The 20702-nt window shown below is 40.6% G+C and overlaps 1 protein-coding gene across 1 annotated transcript in view; it reads left to right on the top strand.

Annotated features, from left to right (window-relative positions):
* Nucleotides 1-736: 736 nt before the first annotated feature.
* Nucleotides 737-20702, top strand: part of LOC140231068 (ileal sodium/bile acid cotransporter-like) — a 104919-nt gene continuing 84953 nt past the window's right edge. The window contains exon 1 of the mRNA XM_072311220.1: nucleotides 737-994. Within this exon, the coding sequence (XP_072167321.1) occupies nucleotides 737-994 (258 nt within the window). The remainder of the gene's footprint in view (nucleotides 995-20702) is intronic.

A 20702-nucleotide genomic window follows, 5' to 3' on the forward strand; every position in this document is an offset into this window, starting at 1 on the left:
ACCAATCGGTGCCCAACCGAAATTTGGCTAAAAGCTCGACCGGTCCCCGAGCAGGCTGATTTGGGGGATTGTGACCTCAGTCTGAGAGCATTCGAATGAAAAAAAAAAAAAAAAATGTTGAAAGGTTCAGAGAGAATGTACCTTGTAGCTGTCGAATATCTATTTCCCTCCCTTCAGGATGGAAATTGGTTGGATCGATGGTTGGGATCATCACACTAGCGACGCTGCATAGCGACAGGATACAAAACAAATCAAATATGCTGATGTGCATAACGCAGTGTGATCATGTCATGAATTCTTCAATATGATAACAGTAATAGTGTAACCATCTCACTCTCATAATCACTGACAGCAAACGTTTATGAGGAGACTTTCACAGCGTAAACATAGATGTCTTAAACAAGACTGCCTCAGTTTGTGAACCTATCGGTGGTACTGAGATCAAAGATCACATATTGGACACACAACAAGCAGGAACAAGAGCAGTGATTTTTGCGCACAGCCTCCCCTGGAGATAGTAGGCTGTTGTAAATCCTCTCATGCCGTGACTTGACAACTACACCTGCTCCAAGGATCTAGTTATTTTTTTTTAATTCTTTTTTTTTTTTAGCTTTCGGCAGTGTCTGCACTGTTCAAAATTCTCATAACTCACAACTAACCAAGCACTGTCTGCACGCAGAGAAGTTTCGAAATCCACACAGTTTTATCGAAGCCACTCAAAGTAGTCTGGCCAACCATGGCTTTTTCTGAACCACCAACATCGTCATCTTCACCGATGTCGACGATATTGTCAACTGCGATTACTACAATAAAGGATACCGTCTTTGTCACCACATTTGAGACAGAGCTCATAAATGCGACGCTGACTGACGCACCGGTGCCTTACTACATTAATATCTTGAAGTCAGTTCAGAAGTGGTTGATCACGGCCATCTTGGTCTTCATAATGCTTGCCATGGGTGCTGTCATCTCTCTCGAGGACTTCAAGCAAACTGTAAGATATATCTCACCTCCTGTCCTCAATGGTATGATTATTAATTATGTTCTTTCCCATCATTTCCTATCACATTCCCATTGAGAGATAAAGTTCTTTATCAATTTTCGTTGATATTATTATGTTACCAAAATACCAGTAACAATTGACTTGTCAGTACATCACATTCGAAAATATCAAAGAGAGTATGCCGCCATCACTGATATCAAATAAAAGTTTTGTCGTCTCATTTCAATTTCAATTTATTTTCATATTTCTCACATATATCACAATAACGTATATAAATACGAAAATTATACAAAACATAATTGAGATGAGACTTCATCGGAATGTACAGATGTTTGATTTGGTATAAACACAAGGTCTGTATGCATGCGAATTAAACTGTGGTCATGATGCGAAAAAATATGATGGGGCCTGCGTAAAAGCATTAGCTTGTACAGCCGCAGGTCCCGTGAGTAATCAGAATAGGGGAAGTTTAAAATACGGATGTTTTTTTAAGACCAACTATAACTGGGGAAACCGATTAAAACAAACAAAACAAAAAATCCAATTAAATATATGTCACTAAATAAAAATATAGAAAGGTCACATGTTGCAGCAGTATAACCTATTACTTAATAAGGACATTGGTAGAACAACAACTGCAGAGATTCAAGGGGTGTGTTGCAGAGTATAGAAAATGGCGTAACTGTATGACATAAATACATAAGTAGAAGGTGGAACAATGAGGGTTGTCGTGAATCTAAACAATACCGAAAGCTCAGGAGTAACATTCCAGCATGGGTCCTAAAACCAAGTATTCCGTGTGACCATAGTAACCGACAGCTGTCACGCGCGAGAATTTCGATAACCGAGTGGAACAATAGGTGCATGAAGAGCGCAACAGGCAGACTGATCAAAAATAGTGTTCATGGTTAGGATCCCGCCGGACTAAGGTGGGATAGACAAGGGGTAACATAAAGAGCAACAAGAACTATACACTATGCATGCCGTACAATGTAGCTGCTAAAAACATATTGCTTCAGTTTTCGTTTGAATGAGGTTACAGTGGTACAATTTACAAGTTCCATAGGGAGTTCGTTCCAATATTTGGGCCCAGCGAACATAATGGGGTTTTTTTCACAAAAATTGTTCGGGTACGTGGAAGGTGATATGCGTAACGTTGACGAGTTGGATAATCGTGAACTGTATAATTTCTTGTAAACATTTGGGAAAATACGTCTGGTAATTGGCCAGTTGAAAATTGAAACATAAACAGGCCAACGTTGTAATAAAATAACTCGGGAATTTTCAAAATTTTATTACTAACAAAAAGTTCGTTCGTGTGGGATAAATATCCAGTGTGGTTAACAATTCTAACAGCGCGTTTTTGAACAAGAAATAACGAATCGATAAGGTTTTTAGAAGCATTTCCCCACGCCAGAATCCCATAGTTGAGATATCAAAGTTGAATATTTGCTCTGTAGAATATTACATGGAAAATAATAGCTAAGTTTGTTAAGAACCCCGGTATTTCTAGCAATAATTCTGCTTACATAATTAACAAGGGTTCTCCAAGATAAATCACTATCGATATGAAGACCCAAAAATTTTGTACTGTTGACCTGTGACAGATCAATGTTGTTTATCTTGACAGAGAGAGGTAACACAGGTGGCGAATTACTGAATAACATATACTGAGTTTTATCAATGTTTAAGGATAATTTGTTCGCAAAAATCCAAGATTGAACAGAAACAAGTTCTTTATCTATTATGTTTATAAGCGCATCAGGATTTTGATGAGAGAAGAACAAATTTGTATCATCTGCAAAACAAACGAAGGAAAGAGTTCTGGATATCGTTAATATATAAAATAAAGAGAAGTGGGCCTAACAAGGAACCCTGTGGAACACCACAAGAAATCAGTTTTGGTTGGGAGTCGTGACCGTGAATACTTACAAATTGTTTTCTATTCGTTAAATAATCAGTGAACCATTCTAGCGCCCTTCCCCGAATTCCGTAATGATTTAACTCATAAAGTAAAATGTCATGGTCTAAATATTGTATCAAACGCCTTGGAGAAGTCAAGGAAAACACCGACAGTGTGAGAAACATCATCTATAGCATGAGCTATCTTATCAATAAACTTGAGTAATGCGTGAGTTGTACTATGTTTTTTCCGAAATCCAAATTAAGATTCAGTAAATATTTTTGTCTGAAGAAAAAAATTAAGGGTGCGTTTATACGCAAGTCTTTCGAGTATCTTTGAAAAGGAAGTTAAAAGAGAAATGGGGCGATAATTATTGACAAGGTCTTTTCGCCCTTTTTTAAAAATGGGAACAACTCTGGCTACTTTCATTTTTTGAGGAACTTTACCAGTAGATAAAGATTGATTGAAAATATAAGTAAGAGGCGAAATTATTTCATGAATCACATTTTTTACCAAGAAGTTTGTGATTCCATCATATCCCGAACTTTTTTTATTATTTAACTTATCAACAATCTTTATTATTTCATCTTCGACAATCGGGACAAAAAATAAAGATTCCATATTCCTACCACCCAGGAAAGAGTGAAATTCTCGCTGCGCTTCAGGAATTTTATCAGCCAGAAAATCATTGAAAACTTCAGCTATATCTATGGGGTCATCAATACGAACATCATCCTCTTGAATATAACTAGGCGCGTTATTATCAGTATTACGTTTCAACGCTCGGTTTATCACCCTCCACGTACCCTTCACATCAAATTTACATTTGTCGAATTGATTCATAAAATACATCCGTTTGGCTGACCGTAATGCAGAAGTGAGGATATTACGATACTGAGTATATCTGGACTTATTTGTAACTGTGGGTACTTTGCGATATTTATAATAAAGTTTATTTTTCTTATTCATTGATTTTAAAAGTAATTTTGTAACCCATGCCTGCCGGGGTACTTTTTCATGATTTGAGTTAGAGAATTTACGACAAGGGAGAGCAATATTAAGCTGAGTTATCAAAATATCTATAAAAATATCAAAAGATAGATTTACGTCATTTTGATTATATACAATCGATCAATCAACGAGTTTCAACCTTTCTCTAAAACTATTCATGTTTGAGTCTGACATAACACGAAAACCGGAATTTTTTTGCACACTGTCAGTAAGAGGGTGGATACTACCAATAAGTGCATACACAGGAAAATGATCAGAGATATCCGTAACAACAATACCAGATGAAATATCAGAAAATGACTTGTTAACAAATATATTATCTATTAAAGTAGAAGAGAGGTCGGTGATTCTTGTAGGTCTTCTTGTGAGAGGAATAAAAGACTTAGACAACAGTTTATTAAGAAACTCTTGACAATTATGATTATCATAATTTAAAAGATTTAAATTAAAATCACCCATAAGAAAACATGATTTATTCTTGAAATACTTGAAAGACAAAATACCATGGAGTAATTCACCAAATTCAGTAAAATTAGAGTTTGGTGGCCTATAGATTTCTCCAACAATTACATTTCCTTTATTTGGTGCTTTTATCTCAATGAAAATACTTTCAAAAAATTCTGTCATAAAACTGAACTCTTCTAATAACCGATGGTTCAAATTTTCTGTTACATAAAAACCAACTCCACCTCCTTTCTTGCACAATCTATTGTTTGTAATCAGTTTGAATCTATCAATATGTAATGAAGAAGGAGACACCTCCTGGAACCATGTTTCACTGAGGTCGATGACACCAAGTGTGAATCGTAATTCATCAATGAACAAGCGAAATTGATCAAAATGTTGGTTTAAGCTCCTAATATTAAAATGAGAAACAAAGATTTGATTTGGGTCCGAATTGGATAATGAAATCTTTTTCTAAGCAGTAACTTGTAGAAAACATGTGAGGTGGAATATCATTAGGATCAAAATCAAGTTTTAATTCATTGGTTTCTGTGAATTATCACGGTTCTCATTATTTGTACTGGTTACAGAACTTTCACCTTTCAATGACTGAACCTCTACAAAAGCATTACTCATATTCATTGTGATAAAACTCAAAGCAATTCATCCTATTTTCGTTGGGAAATGTAACACAATGTACAGCAATGTTGGACAAGCCATATTGCCGTTGACCTGGACACAAAATGGTAGAAGACACGTAAACATGTTTGTCTTTGAGACATACATGCACCTGGACAGTTGATGTCGACATTGGAAAAACATGTTTATGCAAGAAGGAGGAAAAATACACCAGCGTGAATGCATGGAATTCGGAAATGCGAATAATAAGTGAACAATTAAGAAGTACTGGGGCACTGCAAATGCGAATGGAATGTGACACTAGGTGGGATAATGCATGAAACAATTTTCCATAGGTAAATATGAGAACATAGGGATGCATAGGTTCAACCTGTGCGGATGACACTTCGGTACGTTCAATTAAAAATTGCAAACATGTGACCTTCCTTAAGAGCAAACGTGCACATTTGGCGTTGCTAATGAATACAAGGATGAAACATTTAAACATCAATGCAGAGACAAACGAAAAATAAGCATGTACAACACTAGCTCTACCTTAGAGCACATCACTAATGATAATAAAGTGACAATAAAAAATATCAAACTACACATTTCTTTCGAATCATAAGATATCGACAGCCAACCCACCCTCCTCTCCCTCGTGCGATTTACAATCGCAGAATTAAGTTTTATCCATGATATAAAATAAATTATTAAAATCTAATTATCACAGTTTATGATAAGGTTCATTATGTAGTACATAGCGGTATAAAAAAGAAATATCACAACCCCCTCCAAAAGAGGGACTCATTACATTATACCTTGTGCATGTCACATGGGTTTAAAACATGGAGGGAATATACTCCGGTAGCCGTGGAAGAAAAATGTACTATACAAATGCATGCCTTGAACATGCATGTTATGGGAGTCTTTCCTTTCTAAGAGGAGCAAAAACAGACAACGAATACATAATGCTAATAACACGCAGTTATTAAACCTTCAGTTAATCGTTGCTTAAATCACCCGAAAGCTCCATGTGTCTCCATCCTTTTGCCCATGTTGTGTCACCTAATTCAAGTATTTTAACCTTTGTCATGGATACGTGGAGGTTCATGGTTATCTAAAGGCATATTGACAAATCCGCCGTGCTGATTTTCAGTTCGATAAGCAACGTATATTTGTCTGATTAAAAAAAACACACACACACAATTGTCACAAACAAACCAATTCTTACACTCAAATGGAAAGAGTATTAGCTTTGAACATAGGCATGGCAGGGCAGAATTGCACCCTCGATGCAATCGAGACAGCTGGTGTTTAGAGCATGGGGACTTGAACTGGTAGGAAATCAAACTTAAATGAATACATGGATAACAAAGTTAGTTCCACACTGAATGAAATTTTGCCGTGCCTACTTTAAGCCACTTATTTTGCATCTTTGTACTCTGTGCATCGTGCTTAATTGGTGAAGCATTATCAGATAGACAATAAATTGACTGACAACAGCATCGTATTAACTGTTCGATGAACAGTTCATGACCTCGGAAGACTATTCGCATATCGAGCAGCATAGTAGTGCTTGTAGACTGATGTACTATTCATTATAGGATCACTCTATGAAGAATTACAGTACACCCAGTAGCTCAGGAAGTGGAAATAAAGGTTTCATAGTCAATCTACCCAAATACCTGTGAGCTAATCTTTTCTATGACGAGGGGTAAAATGCTTTGCAAAATGTCATTGGTTTAAATGACAAAGAGTGAATACCTATTGTTCCTTGATCACATCCATCTTTCAAAAATTTGATTTTGACTAAATGAAAAAATAAGAAAAGTACATGAATTACATATACATATATATACATATATATATATATATATATATATATATATATATATATATTCCTAAACACTATTTATTTGCGTTCATGGCGATTGTCTTTTCTCATCAAAATAATATGATAATATATTTTTATATGCAATATGGCGTTCACTATGAAAATGAGATGAATAAATCCAACTCTAACCCATTTCTCAGGTCCATTTATAATTTCAAAAAATATTGGTTTGTTGGGCTCTATCTATGAAGTAGGCCGTACACCGTGAGACCACTGATATGGTAATTATATTGAAGGGTATAGACAATATACTTTAGTGCATTGTCAGGATCATTATACAAAGAAAACAGCTCTTGGAATTCTGGAAACATATAACCGAAAGAACTTATCGGGAGCTTTATCGACATTTATCAAGAATAGTGTTAACTTAGTTTTAACTATTCATACATATTTACACGCATATGTTGTTCATCTGTACTCGAGAGTATGGATGATAAGATAGGACCTCTGCAGCTTAAACTTATGGTGAAATGTCTGAAATGCCGTCCATAGAAAACGAGAAATCAATAAAACTATTAAATCAGTGACAGAATGCAACAAAAGTAATATTTGACAGCATATTTGACGTATATTTGTTGATCTTCCCTATCCATCTTTTCTGAAACTAACTTGATTATTTCCAGAACAAAACAAAAAAAAACAATCTAATGGCCAACAAGTTATTAATGTTGATGTGCAATAATTCTAGATTTTGCCCACCTAAATGCTTAACCCAAACGTGCCAACTGCCCTGTGTAAGTCAGTTGTGCTCGTCTCTTTTTGCCCCTCCCCACTTAATTTAGAAATGCTTGTTCAGGTGCTCATAATACATGTATACCTTCATACGAGGATCTGGCTGTTTGACTCGTCACACAGCCACAATCAAACAACGTAACTTTGGGATTGTGCGCTATATGTCACACGGCAAAACGTTTATTGCTGTTAATGTATCCGTTTATAAATATCCGTCGGGAATACATAGTTTGTTGAGGATTGATGAAAAGTGCTCGATGCTGTAAAGCAGAGCATATTAGGCGTGAGAATGGGTGAGAACCATTCTTACCCATTCGATTTTTACATCTGTTGATCCTAAATTGTTAAATTCCCTTGATGATAGTATTAATTAGCGTCATTTAAATCTAGACATGCTAGACTGAAATAATTTATGTTAAGTTCCTATACCGGGTTTTCAGAGAATCATTATCAGCCTTAACATTTTCAGTCATCTAAACTTTTTCACTTTGTCATTTTCATTTATACAACTCTTCCAACGCAATTCTGATGCCCTCCATTGCGCATATTCTTCTCTCTCCGAATTTTTTTTTTGTTTTTTAACGCGAGGATTTGTAATTTTTCATCTACAATTTCCTCCCCCCCCCCCCCACTATTCCTTGCTGTAAGAAGGTGACCTTGTAAAGGGCTTTGTCGGGTTTTGGCTGTGACGTCAATGCTTCATGTGTTTATTGTCTCTTTATACATATATATATATGTATATATATATATATATATATATATATATATATATAGGTGAAAGTAAGATGCGACGGCCCAGGGGTTTAACAACTGAAAACACACCTTTCACACTATATATATATATATATATATATATATATATATATATACATGTATATATATATATATATATATATATATATATATATATATGTGTGTGTGTGTGTTTGTCTGCGCGTACGTGCTTACATTTTTGTACCTTATTGATAATGGTTTCGAGGGAAATGCATATTCTCTGGTTTTCAGAGTCCCCTCCATTTTCAACGTTTCAAACATCATTTAGTAAATATCATGCATTGATACACTTCTCTCTCTATTATGTTTATATCATATTTCAATATAATGTAGAATATGTTTATTGTGGGGTTTTTTTCGTGCTATGTTTTGTATACTGATACTCTTTGTTGAAAATGACAATAAGTGAAATGAAATGGAATGATCTATGCGTGGTCACAGTGAGTCCATATTGCGTTCTGTTCACAAGAAGTGACGATATGCAATAACACGTTGTCTCAGACGTACCCCTTTTATTGAAGAGAAACCCGCTTAAAATTTGAAAGCTGTAAATGTTCATGGACGCACATTAGAAACAAGCGGCAACATAACGGAAGCACTTCTGTGGTATAATGGATAAGAGTCCTGACTTTTAATCAGAGCTCCTGAGTCACAATCTCGTCAAATGCTTATGTCCTTACGCTAGATTATATGTTTTTTCCCACTATGTCCCTGTCAACCAATGTGCATAAATACGTAGGGCCAACCTGGCAACTTTAGATCCTCTGGTAGGCCCTCTGCTGAAACATTGTCAGCAATGAAGGGGGTACCCTGCATTGACAAAGAACTGAATTCTTACTAACAAACTGGCGTACGATGTAAAAAGAATCATTTACAAAGGGGTATGGATATTTAATCCCCCCCCCCCCCTTTGGCCGGAGATAGAAGAAGACTATCAACCAACTTAAATGTAATTACGTTGAAGATATTTACAATTACAGTAAATAGAATGGTAAATGATACTGAATATCATTTTGATTGTCATTATTTTCGAACTGTTCATAGAAATAAGAATTACCTAATTTTACCCCATAACATTTTGTTCTCAATATATTTGATCAATAATTTATAATCAGTAAAGTTGACGTAGGGATGTTGTTGTGTGCAATCGTGCTCTATTATGCTTGTTGCATGTTGTTAATACAGTACTCTCCGCATAATCGGGTAGGCTCGGGCAGAGCGTTTCTTACCCAATTAAGCGGAGTACCCGATTAACAGAAGAACACGTCTTATTCTCAGTTGACACACACAATGTGTGTTTACATGCATTGTATACTGCACCAAACACCTACACTGTATGCTTAACACCCGTGCTTGCACGGCACATTATAAATACCTTACACTTGCTCAGTCACGAGCAATATAATTTACACTTTTTTTATGGACAAATATATCTTCAGAACACTTTGTCGTTTGACTATAGACACCTCGCTAACACCCAGACGTTTTCCGAAATTAACACGTCTTTTTGAGAGCACAAATCACGTAGAACGTCGGGTTACTTTTAGAGAAGTGACTGGGGAAAAGCAAAATTATGTAGCTGGCCAGATGGTGCATGGCCTGTTTTTCGTTGCAAACTTCTCGTATTGTGAATGTTGTTGCGGAGCAAGGCAGGAGCTTAAATGTGGGTAGAAATTAGATTAGAAGAATTTTTTACCCGTTTATGCGGAGAGGCAACCCGATTATCAGGTAATTTTAATGTGCATTGGAACTGACTCTGACAGTATTACCCAATTAAACGGAGTACCCGTTTCAGCGATACCCGATTACGCGGAGAGTACTGTATTGGCATCCACAGCTCATGCTTGTGTGAAGAAAAAAAAGAATATTTGTAAATTTAGTTCTCTGATTGTCTGATGAAAATAGATTTTGGTGAAAAGTCAGTTGGGCTTTGATTAAAATCCAACAACCAAGCACTTGCCAAGTGGTGGATGTTTCACGAAATCATTTCAAAGCTTCACATGGGAAAAAGTTACAATGATAATGTTCGCCAACACATCTTCATTTGAAGTCTCTATATTACATCCATTATGGGACTTGTCAACGCCATTGTCCACACGAATTTTGTTGCATAGTTTTATTCGGTTATTAGACAGATCGTGGTTCTAACTGCATGAATTCCAAGCCTTTAAATTCAAATTGCTAATACGCTATCATGCACCATGATTTAAGGCATGGCCGGTGAAGACATCGCTTATCGCCGAACTTTGAACGTCTTGGTCAACAACATGGTAGTAGTTACTTTGGACTAAGCTAGTTATCGGAAAATCAAGCTTAGCGTGCCCTTAATGCTATTTTGGCACACAAATTTGCAAAAGACCACAGCGGAATCACCCACAACCTCACATAATAGCAGTTATCCAAGATCACAGTAACACTTGACAATTGCCGCTGCTGTGGTAATACCTGAATTTTTAAATTGCTTTGACAAAAACATTGATAGTAATGGTTTAGGAAAAACAACCATATAACGTAAACATTTAAGGATTGTCCCTGTTGCGATACTAATTGTCGCCCCGTCACAAATTGTCGCCCCTGCATAAAATGTCGCCTGGCGACAATTTGTGCTGCTTGTGCAGTTCCCACTTTTGACCTCGATGGCGACATTTTGTGCTGGCAAAATGAAACGTAGCTGCACAAATTGTCGGCGGCCATGCACAGTGAATTGTGTGGGTTGGGGTGGTTGCTCCGGTGCTATGCTTGAGTGGGATGGGTATGTCTGGTACTAGTAAGTAAATGGGTATGCGTGTGTGGGGGGGGGGGCTGCATGGTGTGTGCTGTGTATGATTTGTAGGTGCGTATTATGTGACTTGTGTATGCGTTTGCGCATAGCTCTGTGTGTGTGTGTTTAGAGTATAATAATACAATACAGTATGTGGAAACTGTCATTGTGTGGTGGTTGTATAGTGGTAGTGGTTTGTTTGTCTGTGTGTATACGTGTGCCTGTGTGCGTACGTGTGTCTGTGTTTGTGCTTTTATGTTTGAGCGAACGAACTTTTTGGGCAGCAGCAGGCACTACTGTGGCAATGGAAGTGTCTTCAACGTGTATGAGCACGTGTTTATAGAGTTCACAGCGGCGTTGGTTTCAAAATAGTATGGGTGTGTCCATTTCAGCGGTGAGGCGGGCTATGAGAGGGCCGGAGACCGAGAGAAAAGTCATACATTTTTCAGTTATAAAATTGACAATTTTTAGACAAGAAAAGAGATTTTATTGTTCATTTTGGTCTTTTAATGATCGAAAATTATTTGTAACAAGGGGCACATGGGGGGGGGGGGGACTTCCAGCGCCATTGGTTGAATGAGATTGTGACAAGTAAAAGACAGATGTAAAGAAGCAAGAAAAGAAAGGAAAACCTCTGCTTAATGCAAAAGAGAACCAAAAAACAATAAAAATACATGCTTGCTTCAATTTCTTCGCACCATTGTCCACTGACTTCGTTTACAATGCGATTACCATCCAGTATTAATTGTTTACAGTAACAGAAATTATTTTACCAAAGCACATGAATCTAATTAGTGGTCGATTTCCATCATCATAATGGATTATGCATCACACATCTAGAGCAGAACATTGGATAACTTTAATGATCATTCTTGCTCATTAGTTCACTAGGTTATCACCAAAGTACAATACAACTCCGACGTAACAATCCAGAGACATTAATGGCCATAATCAATATGTATAACTGTATATCCATCAACCAACAGAAACAGATAATTGACAAATTATGTCCCTTACAGTTACTTAAACTTGATCGTTCCTTCCGGGTGATGCGGAATAGTTCTCGACATTGTTATACAGCTAATACAATTCGCTAATCAGTTTATTCTTAATTAAAGTGCCGTCCCTGATCTGAACGCATTCGATAAGGAATACCATAGTGTCACAAAATTGCCTAGAGCACCCCTCTCACTGTAATGGACCAATCAAGGAGTGTGCACTGGAGTGTGCACTGGAGTGTGTACTGTACTGGAGGCATAGGTTATGTGTTAAAGTACACAGGTCATGAGTGTATGTGTGTGTGCTTGACCCAGTGTCAGGTCGGTGCAAAGTTTTGTGCATTGGTTTAGTGATGCAGGGAGGTGCTATAGCACCTCCCTGATAGTGATGTATTATCAGTGTGTCCAGGGATTGTAGTGGGGTGAAGACTGAATCTCGCCACTGTGCTGCCTTGGATGCTGCTCATGCAATACCGGTACTGTACTGTTTACTGTACTTCTCAAGTCTCTCGCTCTGTACTTTGAATCGACATTCACTGCAGCTGTATTGGAGCTGATCCTCCTTGATTAAACACATTCGGAACGGTATGTACCCTGACTGTTGACTAGTTTTATGATGTCTTGACCTAAATAATAAGTGCATGTAGTGCATAGTGGGTGCTCATTGTTGGTGGTTGCTCTGATGAGCGAGGGTATAATATGAGATGACCATGAGTGAGTGAACGATAAGCTGAGGTGCCTGCCAGCCATATACTTTGGCGAGTATCCCGATTGAGTTGATGAAAATGATCAGTATCAATAACAAAGAGGCAAATTTGTTACAAATGGTGGCAGCGGTGGGATCTGGCCGGCATTTAATGAGTTGCTCTCACTCATGAGTCTATCCTTGCAATAAGAGCGGGTATATTTCAACTCAGAAATGAAGCAATAATAAATGCTCAGAGGTGATGTTGAAACATAATTGAAAGCCTTCAATCAATGCATGTCATGATGTGATACAGGCTGTATAACAATGAGTTGCACTACAGTACAGTGAAAAACATAGGTGCTCAGAACTGATGCACATCAGAAATAGCTCAGACACTGAATGCTAGAGTTCTATACAAAATTCACACAGTGAAAAACATAGGTGCTCAGAACTGATGCACATCAGAAATAGCTCAGACACTGAATGCTAGAGTTCTATACAAAATTCACAAACAAGTGTGACCCGTAAGCATGTACCTGACAAATACACGTAAAGCATAGCATGTATGCTCGTGTCGGTGAGTTAAAGTTGCTCATGAGTTAGTGTAGCTCATGAGTTAGTGTTGCTCATCAGTTAGTGTGCTCGTGAGCATAACCTGCTCGTGAGTTGGACTTGCTCGCAAGTTCGCTCGTGAGTGCACCATGCTCGTAGGCCTATGTGAGTCGTGAGCATGCACTGAATATGTTGTAGTACTTCACGTGGTACTATGTAATTTAAAAGGAATGGTAGCCTGTATTGAGTTATATCTGCGGAGAAATCAGATCAGTTTACTGATACACAGATAGCTGGAAAAAAATGGCTCCATGAGGATGAACACAGTCATGAAAAACTGTTGTTCGTTTTGAATCTGGAAATAAGACCATAACAAATTCATAGAACTGTGATAAGCTCAGACAATGATGCTTCTTGCCACGGTTTATGGCTGTTTCCGCATGTAATAGTTTCTGACCAATTATTTCAAAATTCTGACGGTCTGATGGTTTTGGGTTGAAATAAAGACTGACTCAGCGAACAACGAAATTGGAAAGTCCTGAAGAAAGGGTACTGGAGGTAGAGAGAGAGATTGCGAAACTGAGGGAGGCACTTGGCCGTTCTAGGATGGATAAGGAACTACTCGAGTGGGAAATGGCTCGAGTAGAAGATCCAAGAATGGAACGACAGGAGGATGCTAGTAACTCTCAGGCAAATCTCTGCACAAAAGAAACTCCAACTCGAGCAAAGGAATATCCACAGAAATTTCGTGAAGTCGATTCTGAGATTAGATTCAAGTTGCCTCATCATAAGCAGGTGAATGAGACAGGCTACATGTCGAAGGAACCACCAACCCAGACGCCAATAAGTCAGGGTCCAAATTTTGCAACACACCCAAGGCCGAGCATGACATTTGGCATGTCGACACCGATAGCGGCAAACACAGTGAATGCAAATCCCCTGATCCCAGGAAACAGGAACATGCCAGCTAACAATACAGCAGAACACACCCCAATGCAGAGACAGAGCAACAAATCATCTGAAGTGGGTTATGGGCAAGCACATGGACACTATGTCAGTGATGTCAGCGTACCTCTACCCCACACACCGTACCCAGGAGTGCATCAGAGACCATTACTAGTACCAGATAGATACAATGGTGAATCATCGTGGAACGAGTACAAGCAGCACTTTGAGGCTTGTATCAAAGTTAACGGCTGGAATGACTTCCAAGCAGCAACATTTCTAACAGCAAGTCTTCAAGGAAGGGCACTACGAGAAATTAGCACAGTAGGAGTTGGAGTGAAAAATTCCTACAGTGAGTTAAGACGACTCCTGTCTAAGCGATTTGGCCCTAGTCAGCAAGCTGAAAATTACCTAGCAGAATTGCGCCATCGCAGGCAGGGCCCGAGAGAATCTCTACAGGAATTGGGCCATGCTATACATGAGCTGGCAAGCAAGGCATACCCAGACATTCCCCCAGCATCAAGGGACAGGCTCGAGAGAAACCACTCCATTGATGCGATCGAAAGTCAGTCTATCCGTGAAGGAATCCACAGGGCTCGTCCTTCATCATTAGACGAAGCAATCTGTGCTGCTATAGAGACAGACAACTTTGAGAAAATCGAGCTCCAAAGAAGAAACGAGCGTCTACAGAGTAGACCACTGAAGTACACTCGTACTTTGGACCATGAAGATGAGCAACGAATGCAGAACATAGAAAAGCTCCTCAAAGAACATGCGCGTCAGATGGAGGCATTGACAAATGCCCTCGTGCAAAACCAGAAGGAGCAAGCCAACCAGGAGAAGAAGGCACAATTCCATGCAAACACTACATCACAGGGAAAAGAAACCCGGAAGTGCTATCGTTGTGGTGACCCGAACCATCTCATTCGCGACTGCCCAGTTCCAAAGAAGAATCCTCAAAAGAAGGAAAACGATTCCCAGCCGACCGAAGGGTCCGCGGGCAGGCTGTGAAGCGAACTGGACCCAAAGAAGACATGGACAATACTCAGTCATCAGGAACTGACAGGGTAAACACAATACCTAATTTCTCAACGGAAGCAAAACAAGGCCTCTACATCACAGGGAAAAGTCGGTCAACAAACTGCTGTTTCTTGATTGATACTGGATCCACCGACACAATCATTAGTTCCAGCATTTACCACAACATAGATAAGGAACGAAGACCCATACTAGATACAACTAGTGTTGCAATAAAGCACATAGATGGTACACCTCTTGGATCAGCATTAGTTGAAATACAAATAGGGAAAACTATGCGTCTTGTGAAGGCAATAATTGCCGATATCAAGTGTGAAGGGATCCTTGGAATGGATTTCCTTCTGCCAACCGGTGGAAGCCTGGATTTGGGAAGATTAAGTCTCAACCTGAATGGGGAACACCTGAAATGCACCAATTCAAATAGGCAATCTTTTGTGGGAAGAGTTATTGCCACCAATGACATGAAAGTACCACCAGGACATGACGCAATAATCTGTGGCCGGATAGCAAACCGACAGAAGGAGATGACGGGGCCAGCCCTCGTAGAACCTACGGAAGGGGGCGGGGAATTAGCATCCACATGATAAGTGTTAGGTAGGAAACTAGTGAATGCTGAAGCAGATGTCATACCTGTCTGAGTACTTAATCCAGGCCACAGTAAACTGACAGTTAAGGAGGGAACCACGTTAGGAACCATAGCCTCTGCACAAGTTGAAGAAACAGGAGTTGACACAAACTCAAAGCCTGAACAAAACCTCCCCGAGCACCTGCAAGATTTGTTTGAGAGAAGTACAGAAAACCTGGAGCTCCAATACCATGAACAACTACGACAATGTCTGACAGAGTTTGCAGACGTTTTCTCTAAATCTAGCTCTGACAGTGGCTGCACAAACATCGTAGAACATTCCATCAATACAGGAAATGCAAGACCAATCAAACAACGAGCGAGGAGGCATCCTGTTAGTAATCAGAAGGAGATAGACAGTCAAGTGAAGGACTTAGAGGAAAGGGGTGTTATTGAACCCTCGGATTGTCCATGGGACCTCTAACGTCGTGCTTGTGAGAAAGAAGGACGGTTCTCAACGATTGTGCATTGACTACAGAGACTTAAATGCAGTGCAGTCACCATCAAGGACGCCTATCCGGTGCCTCGCATTGATGAGACATTGGATGCTCTAAAGTCAGCCAAATGGTTTTCAACTTTGGACCTGTCATCAGGATATTGGCAGGTGGCGCTTGACAAGGAGGCACAAGAGAAGTCCACGTTTGTAGTGCGCAATGGCCTATACAAATGGAAAGTGATGCTATTTGGTTTAACCAACGCGCCTGCGACATTTGAACGCCTCATGGAGAAGGTGCTGAGGGGACTTCAATGGGATATCCTCCTGATCTACTTGGATGACATAATTGTTTTCGGAAGAACACTGGAAGAGGAAATCCAGCGACTACGAATTTGCTTCGCAAGACTGCGAGACGCAAACCTCAAGCTAAAACCAAGCAAGTGCAACCTCTTTCAAACGTCTGTCCTCTATCTTGGACATGTGTCTCTTCCGAAGGTGTGTCGACAGATCCAGACAAAATGAAAGCCATAGATTAATGGCCCAGACCTCAGTGCAAGAAAGAAGTGAGGAGTTTCCTCGGCCTCACGTCTTACTACAGACGATTTGTAAGAGGATTTGCTGGAATTGCTGCTCCCCTCCATGCACTGACAGGAAAATCCGCTAAGTTTCAGTGGAACGATGCCCGTGAAACAGCCTTCCTGGATCTGAAACAGAGGATGAAGAGTGCACCCATACTGATGTATTCAACAAAGGAAGACAACTTTGTGCTGGATACGGATGCCAGCTCAGAAGCCACTGGAGCTGTGTTGTCACAGGTTCAGGATAGAGAAGAACGGGTGCTTGCGTACTTCAGCCGGAAGCTTAGTAAGACGGAGAGGAATTACTGCGTCACTCGACAGGAGCTGCTTGCAGTAATAGCATAACTGAAATATTTCAGGCAATACCTGTATGGCAGGAACATCAAGGTCCGGACGGACCATGCGTCCATACGCTGGTTGGTACACTTCAAAAATCCTGAAGGGCAAATGGCACGATGGCTCGAACAGTTGTCCGAATACCAAATCAAAATTGAACACAGACCAGGTCGCAAACATGCAAATGCAGATGGGCTTTCACGCATGCAGTGTAAACAGTGTGGAAGAAAGGTAGAAGAGATAGATACGGAAGTCCTGACTACGTCCAAAGTCACTTCTCCAAAAGATGACAGAGATGGAAACGTCAGAGGTATTACTTCACTGCCTGCCTTAGCACTGTCAGACATACGAGATGCCCAACTATCGGATGAAGACTTCAGATGGATGATGAGCAGGAAAGAAAACAATGATCCAAGACCAGAGTAGAGTTCAGTAGTTCAAAAATCATTAGTCGTAAAAACATACTTGGCTCAGTGGGATCAAATTAAGACCCGTGAAGGTGTCCTTTTCCGACGATGGGAGTCGGATGATTGGAAGTTGGTAAGGAGACAAGTGCTCTTACCTGAGAAACTCCGCAAAGATGTAGTTGCAGAGATTCATGGAAATCCCGTAGGTGGACACCTTGGCTCCCGGAAAACGCTTGCGAAAGTAAAGGCAAGGTTTTACTGGAGCGGATTGACGGCTGATGTGAGGTCCTTCATAAGGACGTGCTCTCTGTGCCAGAGACGGAAATCGCCTCCAAGGAGACGGCAAGCACCATTACAACAAAGTCGTGTCGGAGCACCCATGGAAAGGGTTGCGATAGACTTAATGGGGCCTTTGCCAAAAACTGATTCAGGGAATCAGTGGATATTGGTGGTAGGTGACTACCATACAAAATGGATGGAGGTTTATGCTCTCCCGGATGCCAAGGCAGTTACAGTGGCTAAAAAACTTGTTGACGAGTTTATCTGCCGTTTTGGCATTCCTCTGGAACTTCACTGGGATCAGGGCTCAAACTTTGAATCCCAAGTATTCTCAGAAGTCTGCACCCTCCTCAAGATTCATAAAACCCGAACCACTCCCTACAACCCCAATTCAGATGGTTTGGTAGAACGCTTTAACAGAACCCTAATGAACATCGTAGCTATGCTGCTCCACGAAACTGAAGGACAGAAAAACTGGGATGAGCACCTCGCTTTTGCGACTAGTGCATATCGGGCAACACCCCAGGAGTCCACGGGAGAAACTCCGAATATGATGATGCTTGGGAGAGAAACGAGGATGCCCATTGACCTCACAACTTCATCATTAGACGACGAAGAAATTGTTGCTGACCACTACTCCCAACAACTAAGGAGCAAGATCAGAGATGCCCACAAACGAGTCAATGAATGCTTGGACAAGAGTGCGGTCAGGCAGAAAATAGCCTATGACCGGAAGTCAAAGGATCACCAGCTTCAAGTAGGCAATTTTGTGTGGCTACATGACCCGGCAAAGAAGAAAGGCGTTTCCCCAAAGCTCCAGTTACGCTGGACAGGCCCATGCCTGGTAGTTAGCAAACTCTCCGATGTAACACTGCGCATCCAACTGAGTCCTCGTGCTAAACCCAAGGTCGTTCATGTAGATAGGCTCAAACCATGTCATGGAGTATCACAACAGAGATGAGAATGGAGAAGACCATCCGATCCTCAGGTGGATGGGGTAAATGAGGACATCAATGAGAGCCATACAGCTGACATAAATAGTGAACCACCACAGCATGAGTCATCGGAAGAGTCGGGGGGGGGGGGTGGAGACCAAGTTGATAATGTTAACAGTGAAGCAGACAACATTCTTCGATATGAAAATGTTTCTCATGAGTCATCCACTAGTGAACCAAAAAAGGCAGTGAGTGAAAATAATGATGGGTACACACGTGCCAGGAATGCACGATACCCCATGCGTAATCCAAAACGACCAAAATACTTAGAAGATTACTGTCCTTAAGAAAATGATATTATTATGTTGCTCCCCTAGATCTGACAATGACTGACCGCGAAGAAAGAGCCTGCAGACGCTGTGGGAAAACCTTCACCACGATGGGAGAGCTAAACTCCCACCTGAGGGATGTACACAACATTTATCGCGGGCATATCTACCGATGCAGAGACTGCGATTACACAACGCACAGGTCGTACAACCTCAAGCGACACACATACCTCGTGCATAATAGGAGAGACCGGAGGACTGTTCGGCACAGGGAGGGAAGGCTATCCCCGTCACGGAATGGATCCCCTCTGCCCGAAATCAAGGACCCTAGCAACAAAGCCCCCACCACGCTCCTACCAGGTACCTCATCCACACCCTGCAATTCCTGTACTCCCGAACCACCACGATGGAAGATCAAATCCACCCAAGAGACTGCTCCCACCAGCCCTGCAATCTCCCTCGCCCCATCACCTAACCAGGAGTTTGGGACTACGCCCCCATCCCGCCCCAGTGGAAAGCCGTTGGCTTTCCTCCTACAAAACATGGATAGCCAGTCGGCAAGCGGCAGCGACACCGATGATGAACATACACCCGTGACCCCGATCGCGCCTACCACTATTCTTGCCAGTGCCGTCGAAAAGAAAACCATTCGCTACTATTACATCGGACGTGTCATCCGCCAGCTGGATTCAACCATAACATACACTGTGAAGGTACCAAAGGACTGGGACAATAGCGTTGAGTGCAATCACGCTTTGTCGAAGAAGTAGTAATGCATGGTTTTGTTCGTATGTATGCATGTATCTATGTATTATGACCATTTATTTCTTTTCTGTAGCGTTTGTTTGTTTGTTTGCTCATTTTCCATCTGAGAAGATGGCTGGATAGCCCATATTCAGCTACATTGAGCTGGTCTTCCATGGGGTTCAATTGGATGTGAGGTGGGACCACTTCACCGGGTTTAACACCCTGCTATTTGCGATGAATGAATGAAGCGGGATCTTTTACGTGCATGAGTTGTTACTCTCTCACACACGGGACCTCCATTTTATGTCCTATCCGAGGGACAGAGTGTTTTGCCTCTTGCTAGAGGGGACGGTATGCTTTCACACAACATTGCTCAGTACAGACTCGGGTTCGAACCCGGGCCGCGCGATCGTGAGGCAGACGCGCTACCGACTGAGCCAACTCACCGCGTGTTTCTAACCTTACCTTCTCCCCCTCTCTCTATCTCTTGCTTGCACCCTCTCTATATCTGTCTCTCTCTCTTTCTTTACCTTTTCTATTACTGGTTATATGCATTGATAAGGTTGATATGTTGTAAATATTGTAAACATGGTAAGCCAGCATTCGAGAACATTTTTGCTTTGTTAAGTAATGCTATTGTTATGTCCTGTTTTGACACATGGTCAA

Source organism: Diadema setosum, chromosome 7 (assembly GCF_964275005.1).
Source record: "Diadema setosum chromosome 7, eeDiaSeto1, whole genome shotgun sequence".
Taxonomy (NCBI): Eukaryota; Metazoa; Echinodermata; class Echinoidea; order Diadematoida; family Diadematidae; genus Diadema; species Diadema setosum.